General features: G+C 53.8%; 1 protein-coding gene across 9 annotated transcripts in view; it reads left to right on the forward strand.

Moving 5' to 3' along the window:
• DTNB (dystrobrevin beta) overlaps window positions 1–7054 on the forward strand; it is a 295200-nt gene extending 288146 nt beyond the window's left edge. For 7 of the 9 annotated variants that reach the window (XM_054474818.2, XM_054474830.2, XM_054474822.2 and 4 more), the window contains 3 exons: window positions 1–54; window positions 5191–5224; window positions 6965–7054. In XM_054474818.2, coding sequence (XP_054330793.1) covers window positions 1–54; window positions 5191–5195 — 59 coding nt within the window. In that variant the 3' untranslated portion in view covers window positions 5196–5224; window positions 6965–7054. Of the gene's footprint in view, window positions 55–5190; window positions 5225–6964 lie in introns of those variants that run through there. The other 2 variants (XM_054474827.2, XM_054474833.2) reach the window with 2 other exon arrangements.
• Window positions 7055–7663: the final 609 nt, after the last annotated feature.

Here is a 7663-nt window from a genome sequence, read left to right on the forward strand (position 1 = left end):
CAGAGGAAGGTGCAGAGGAAGAAGAAGAGAAGATGCAGAATGGGAAAGACAGAGGTAAAGGCAGCTCAACAGGACTGCTAGTTTAAATGGGGAGCCAGAGCTCATGGATCAACCGCCCCCCACTTTGTTTCTGCATTCCTCCCTGCCACCACCTTTCCCAAAGCTTTTGGACCTGAGTTCCCTGTACCTACTTTTCCCATCTGACAGTCAGGTTTTACCTTCCAGGTGGCAAGGTCAGTCGATCACCAAGAGCTTCCTCATTTCCTGATCCTGGGATAGGTAGTTGGGATACAGGAAGTAGATACAAGTAGAACACAAAAGATGACCCTTTGACTGGAGAAGTTTATGATCTAGTTAAGAAAGCAAGACCAGGCCAGGTGCGTTGGCTCACGCCTGTAATTCCAGCACTTTGGGAGGCTGAGGCGGGTGGATCACAAGGTCAGGAGTTCAAGACCAGCAGGCTGGCCAACATAGTGAAACCTCATCTCTACTAAACATATAAAAAATTAGTGGCAGGCGCCTGTAGTCCCAGCTACTTGGGGAGAATGAGGCAGGAGAATCACTTGAACCTGGGAGGTGGAGATTGCGGTGAGCCGAGATCGCGCCACTGCACTCCGTCCTGGGCAACAAGAGTGAAACTCCATCTCTCAAAAAAAAAAAAAAAGCAAGACCAAAAATGCAAAATAAATAGGAGATCAAATGAAGTGGCAGAAAAAGCTAATCATGAAACTTTCAGCATATAAGTATAATAAGGGTTTCTGAAAAGGAAGAGATTATTGTGGACTAGAATAGCCAAATGGTTTTGTGGCTTCGTGGAAGAATAAAAGCAAGAAGGGAAGTTGTCAGCAAAGGACAGTAGTGCCTTCCTAGTTTCATTATATATCGAACCTGCTTAACACATGACATCTGGGAAGAGCTGCACGGAATGATTTTCACGTATGATGATCTCATCTAATCCTTAACACTGTGAGACAGATTCGAATATCCCCATTTTACCCATGAGGAAATAGGCTCAGAGAGATGTTGTTCATGTAGCTGTTAAATGGCAGAGATTAGGCCAGGCGCAGTGGCTCACGCCTGTAATCCCAGCACTTTGGGAGGCCGAGGCGGGCGGATCACTTGAGGCCAGGAATTCGAGACCAGCCTGGCCAACATGGTGAAACCCTGTCTCTACTAAAAATACAAAAATTAGCCAGGTGTGGTGGTGCATGCCTGTAATCGCAGCTACTCGGGAGGCTGAAGCGGGAGAATCCCTTGAACTCAGGAGGCAGAGGTTGCAGTGAGCCAAGATCACGCAACTGCACTCCAGCCTGGGCAACAAAGAGAGACTCTGTCCCAAAAAAATAAAAAGGGCAGAGAACTGGGTCTTTCTGACTCTAAACTTCATGCTCTTAATCTTCATCCTTCTATGTTATACTGAACAGAAAACAAAATTTTCTTCGGACATTTGAGGGTGAGCTGTTCTTTCTGTCGTGCATTAATGTGTTAGTTGCTGGATTCCTCCTAAACATCAGCTCCTCAAGGCAGAGATTTTAGTCTGTTTTGTTCATGTTGTGTTCCAGTGCCTGGTGCTTAGTAGGAGGTCAATATGAACAAATCAAAGGAAATAAATGGGGTGATGAGATAGAGAGTACCTTATCGGGGAGAGAAATGCAATGGCTGGTCACCCCAAAGAGGTGAAGGTAGGTAGAGCAGGAAGGATGAGGAGGAGCCAGCAGCAGCCCTCCCAGGGAGGAATTCTGAACAAGGCTCGGGGGAGTGAAAGAACTTGCCAGGTGATAAATGGCACAGCCTGAGTTCAACTCCAATGCCCATGGTTTAGTCTGAGCCAAACTGGTAGACTAAGGGAAGTGGAGTGATCTTACTTAAGGAAGAGTAGAAGTCAAGTGGGAGATACAGGTAAGGAAGCTGTGACAAGAAAGGGAAACCTACCAGACAGCGGGTCTGGAGTGTTCTTGGCCCATAGGGGCTGGAGTGGCTAAGACAGGGTGGTCTTTGGAGTCTCAGGGGGCAGGGAATTTGTCAGCAAGGACCCTGAAGTTGCTGAGGAAGAAACTGGGAGAAAGAAGATTCTGCAGATTCTGAAATCATCTGGTGAGTCTGAGCTAGGCCTGGGAAGAAGTGGACAGCAGCGCCAGTGAGTTGATGAGAATGACATATGTGGCATGGACGCCAAAAGGTCAGACTAGGCTGGGCATGGTGGTTCACGCCTGTAATCCCAGCACTTTAGGAGGCTGAGGCAGGGGGATCACTTGATGCCAGGAGTTTGAGACCAGCGTAGGCAACATAGCAAGACCCCATCTCTACAAAAAATAAATTAGCCGGATGTGGTAGTGCACACCTGTAGTCCCAGCTGCTTTGGAGGCAGAGGCAGGAGGATTGCTTGAGCCCAGGAGTTTAAGGCTGCAGTGAGCCATAGTCACGCCACTGCATTCCCGCCTGGGTAACAGAGCAAAGCCCTATCTAAAAAAAAATAAAAGGTCACATTAGAGAGCAGTAGTGTTTCAGACATCCAGGAATGCTTCATAGAAATGTAGAAACAATTGACTTCCCCACACAGACAAGAAAGAAGGCAGGAGGGCAAAAGGTGAAGAGATACACAGAGATAAATTTACACTGGTGTAAACACATGCTCCAAACACACGCGCTCGCATACACACACACACGCACATGCCAACCAAATCCTAGCATTCATGTGGAATGTTCCTGGCTGAAGACGTAACAGCTGCATCTCTGGCCTCCCCTCACCTGCCCCTCCCTTCCCCAGTAGCTTTTTCCCATGGCCCCTTAGTCCTTTTCACTCCCCCAAAGCAAACCTAGGACTCTGCCCCGGCCACTGAGGCCTCGCCCTGGCCACGAACTCAGCCCTTATCCTGCTTCGAGTCTGAGTGTGGGCCATGCCTCACATGGGAATCGGACTGGGTTTCCCTTGCGCAGCCCTCCAGGCCCCAGGGTGCTGTCTCTGCACCTTCACTCCGCTGTCCACATCAAACTGGATTTCCCTTGCCCAGGCCTCCAGGCCCCAGGGTGCTGTCTCTGCACCTTCACTGCCCTGTCCACATCAGACTGGATTTCCCTTGCCCGGCCCTCCAGGCCCCAGGGTGCTGTCTCTGCACCTTCACTGCCCTGTCCACATCAAACTGGGTTTCCCTTGCCCGGCCCTCCAGGCCCCAGGGTGCTGTCTCTGCACCTTCACTGCCCTGTCCACATCAAACTGGATTTCCCTTGCCCGGCCCTCCAGGCCCCAGGGTGCTGTCTCTGCACCTTCACTGCCCTGTCCACATCAAACTGGGTTTCCCTTGCCCGGCCCTCCAGGCCCCAGGGTGCTGTCTCTGCACCTTCACTGCCCTGTCCACATCAAACTGGGTTTCCCTTGCCCGGCCCTCCAGGCCCCAGGGTGCTGTCTCTGCACCTTCACTGCCCTGTCCACATCAAACTGGGTTTCCCTTGCCCAGGCCTCCAGGCCCCAAGGCACTGTCTTTGCACCTGCACTCCCCTGTCCACATCAAACTGGGTTTCCCTTGCCCAGGCCTCCAGGCCCCAGGGCGCTGTCTCTGCACCTGCACTGCCCTGTCCACATCAAACTGGGTTTCCCTTGCGCAGCCCTCCAGGCCCCAGGGTGCTGTCTCTGCACCTTCACTGCCCTGTCCACATCAAACTGGATTTCCCTTGCCCAGGCCTCCAGGCCCCAAGGCGCTGTCTTTGCACCTGCACTCCCCTGTCCGCATCAGACTGGGCTTCCCTCGCCCGGGCCTCCAGGCCCCAGGGCACTGTCTCTGCACCTGCACTGCCCTGTCCGCATCAGACTGGGTTTCCCTTTCCCGGCACTCCAGGTCACAGGGCACTGTCTACACCCACGCTGCCCTGTCTGCATCTCTTCTGTCTTTCTGTGCCTCTTGCCCTTAGAGCTCCTTGTCTGTCTTTCAATGCATATACCAGAATGTCTGTATGTCTATGTGAAATCTTTTTGTGGGAATGCCTGAATTTTTGCTTATGTGACTTTCTGGTGTCATCCCTAAGGCCAAGAGTGTTAAGAGTTGGGGTGAGAGATGGTAGAGTTTTTTATGTTTGGCTCTCCACATTATATAGGTCCTAGGATATGTCCCTGAAACTACAATGTAGCGCATACATGGGCATTTTTATAAGACTAAGTGTTTTTATGGGTGGACCTCCTGATTCTCTGTCATGAACTAAGCCTGAAATTTTACAGACCTAGGACTAACTGAAGTCACCTGGACACCAGAGATCTGTAACTCAACCGTAAAGAGAGAGAGTATATTTGCTTCTTTGGGGTTGAAACCATGCTGACGTAATGTAAACAGAATTTGGTCAGCACCGTCAGGCAAACATAGTCTGCTCGATAAGGAAACTGAGAGTCAAATGGAACTTTTGAAGAATCTAGACCAAGCTGAACTTCCCTGCCATATTCACCCCTGCCTCATGCCTCTCCCTGTTTGCCCCTGGCTGGCTGGCTGCATCCTGGGGAATGCTTCTGCTCCATCGGGGTACCCTTCCTCCTCTGAATCTCCTCAGAGAAGTGTAACCAAGACACAGAAGAAAGCACAGACTAACACACCTTCCCCCATAGTACATCATCTCCACCCTCCAGAGCCTCATGTTATGCTCCTGTGTCCTTCACAATCTTCCCCTCCCATACCCTGCCATCCTGGTGTGGGGGTTGTAAATCCAGTTTGCATCCATAAAGAGCCCTGGTGCAAGGCTGGACAGCAATGGCCCTCAGAGAACAGAACAGGCTCGGGAAGGGCCAGGCAGTGCTCGAGCCTCGGGTGAGCAAGCGCATGGCTTTTCAAAGCAGACCATCTGCAGGAGGGGGACCACCCTCACCCAAGGCGCGGTCATGTTCCCTTGGGGAACTTTGAGAGCTGAGTGGGCTTTGCCCCCCTCATGTAACTGCTCCCTGGATTTAAGGAGCTTTAATTCCATTTTTTAATGACTTTCCTTCTCCTGAGAAGTATCTGTCTCCATGGCTGCCTCGGGGTGGCTACAGTAGTAGAAAGTATGACTCTACCCTGCTGTCATACCTGGGTGGGAAAAGTCAACAAACGAGTAACGGGAGAAGCAAGGAAGCCCCTGGGGTGGGTGGGTCAGGGAAGCCCCTTTGAGATAGTCTGGGGCATGAGAAGACCTGGCCATGACCTCAGTGTGTTGTTTCTGCCCGTGCTGCCACAGGTTAGCAGAGGAGCCAGACACAGAGGAAGCTCAGGTGAGTACAAAGAGTCCTCTGCCTCCCCACGGCCCCTCCCTCCTTCCTCAGCATCTTCCCTTCCCCTCCCTTTCTGCAGTCACAGGTCCCTAGCCAGGGCAGTCCTAACAGGTGAAGATGCAAGAGCCCAACTGTCCCTTCCCTTTGCCCACCCCAGCCATGTGCCCTCCTTGCCCTTTTTCTAGGCCATGTCCTGTCTTGCACGGCACTGTCTGCAGGCCTGGTCCTTGGGCATGGCCTGGTGTCCTCTGTGTTGGGATGGCATTGGCAGACCCAACACTGCTGGCTGAAACAGGGCGTGCTGAGCAAGGCCACCTCCCTGGGGAGCACTGCCTCCCATGCTCCTTTCCCACAGCCACTGCCCACTTCCTTCCTGGGATCCAAACCACAGCCAGTGCATCCCTGGATTGTGTCACCCAGCACTGCACCGAATCACAGTCCCTGACCCACAGACATGTGATTCATGCAGGATCACACTGACTACAGGGCTGACCAAGCCACTTCCCATGGTGCCCAGCCAAGCTGCACCTTCTCACTTCCTGAGGAAGCAATGCAGAAAAGTACGGACTGCTCCAGTGGCAGATGCTCATTGCCTTTAGGAATTAGTCATTCCCATTTTCCAGCTCAACACCTTAACTCTTTCTGGTCCCAGCGCCAAGATATCAGACTTTTCTCCATTTTAAAATCTTGTCTTCCCTCCCCCCCACCCCCCCACTTCTTATATTTAAAAATTAGGCATCTTCCTCGGATAAAAAAGCCCGGGCCCTAGCCCCACAATCCAGAAAAGGGGCTTTTTCAGACCCTCCCAAGTCGTGTCATCCTGGAATAGCCTCTGGCCCTCTCTCAGCCCTCTCTGTCCAACCGCGCCAGGCCATTGAAGGGCTCTGCCCGCTCCCCCGGGGCCCCTGCAGCCTTGGCCTACGCTGACTCTGGATTGTGCGAGCTGAGGAGTGGGCAGCACCTGGGCCACGCACATTCTCTCGCTGCCCTGGAAATCACAGCGCCCCAGGGGCTTGGAGAGAGGCTTCTCCCTAAACTCACTGTGCACATTCAGGCAAGGCCCTTTCCCAAGCAAGCCTAGGCCGTGGCAGCCGAGGAGGGAAATCAGGAACTGACTCGCCCTGCAGGAGCCTGCCAGAGCCCCTCTCTCCCCGGGGCAGAAGGAACTGGGGTGCAAGGGAACGTGGCAGAGCCATGTGCCCCCACCGCCTTGTTGCACATGGAAGAAACCAAAGCCCCACACCAGAAGCTCCATGCCAGAAGCAGAATTGGAGCCGGGTCTTCTGCCTCCTAATCCTGCCCTCTCTGACCCACATCAGGGGTGATGAGAAACACCAACAGCCGAGAGTTAAAGCATAAAACTTGGGTGCCGCGGTTTTGTGGATGCCCAGGCCTGCGCTCTGCTGGCCTGGGGCTGAGGCTTCCTCCCTTTCCTCTTAGTAGTCATCGGCACACCTCAGTCCTCCCTGCCCTTCTCCTGGGCCACAATTCTCCCCAAGAAATCACCCCATTCCAAACCTTGCATTGTGAACCCAGTTCTTTCTTCCACGGAAACACTTCCTGACCCTTAGGAATGATGGCAGAGGACCCTAGGTACCACCCTTCAGCCCAACGCTTGAAAGGCGCCCAGCATCCTAGCAGCCCCTCCCTGCAGGGCCTCCTGTTCACAGTAGATGTTAGCAGCTTTTGTCCTGAACCCTCAACAGTGCCCGTGACTAACGGTGAGTGTGTCTTGCGCAGGCACAGAGGACGAGGAGCAAGCTGGCGCCGACATGGCGAAGGCAAGGTCTTCCCCCAGAGGCACATTCCTCTCCATCTTTCCACCGCACACCTGGACCAGGCTTGCAGGCTGCCAGACGTCACTCCACCCGCCAGGGAGAGGGGAGCCAGAGCCTGTGGGAAGCGGGGAGGGGCTGCGTGGCACAGCTGGTGGGCCTCCCCCTGCACAGCCCTGCATGTACTAGCACCTTCATCACTCCCCTCAGGGCGTGGTCTCCGCATCAGGAATTCACCCGGAGGTTGAAAAGAGAAAAGAAAAAGCACTAAGCTCTTGTGTGTTTGTGACCTGATGAAACTCTTCCTGGCGTCTGGCCAGCACGTGGGGTGCTCCCGAACGTGGGGGCACAAGTTTCCTTATCTTTGACCTTTAAAAACCAACAGGTTTCTTCCAGCGTGCAAAGAAAGCGTCAGGCCTTGCTCGGCCCTGTAGACATTCACACCCTGGCCACGGTGCTAAAAATAGTCTCACACTGGTTAGGCTTCCGCCCGCCCCGTGTGATGCCGCCGCCTGCAGCCCGGGAGGGAGGGGCGGAGACCCAGGCGCGCGCCGCAGCCGGGCTGAGCCTCCCCGGAGAAGGCGGGAGGGACTCTGCGCCGCGGACTCCGTGGCCGCCAGGGGGCGCGCCGCCGGGGGCGCTGCTCGCAGCCTCTCGCCTTAGG

Source organism: Pongo pygmaeus, chromosome 12 (assembly GCF_028885625.2).
Source record: "Pongo pygmaeus isolate AG05252 chromosome 12, NHGRI_mPonPyg2-v2.0_pri, whole genome shotgun sequence".
NCBI lineage: Eukaryota > Metazoa > Chordata > Mammalia > Primates > Hominidae > Pongo > Pongo pygmaeus.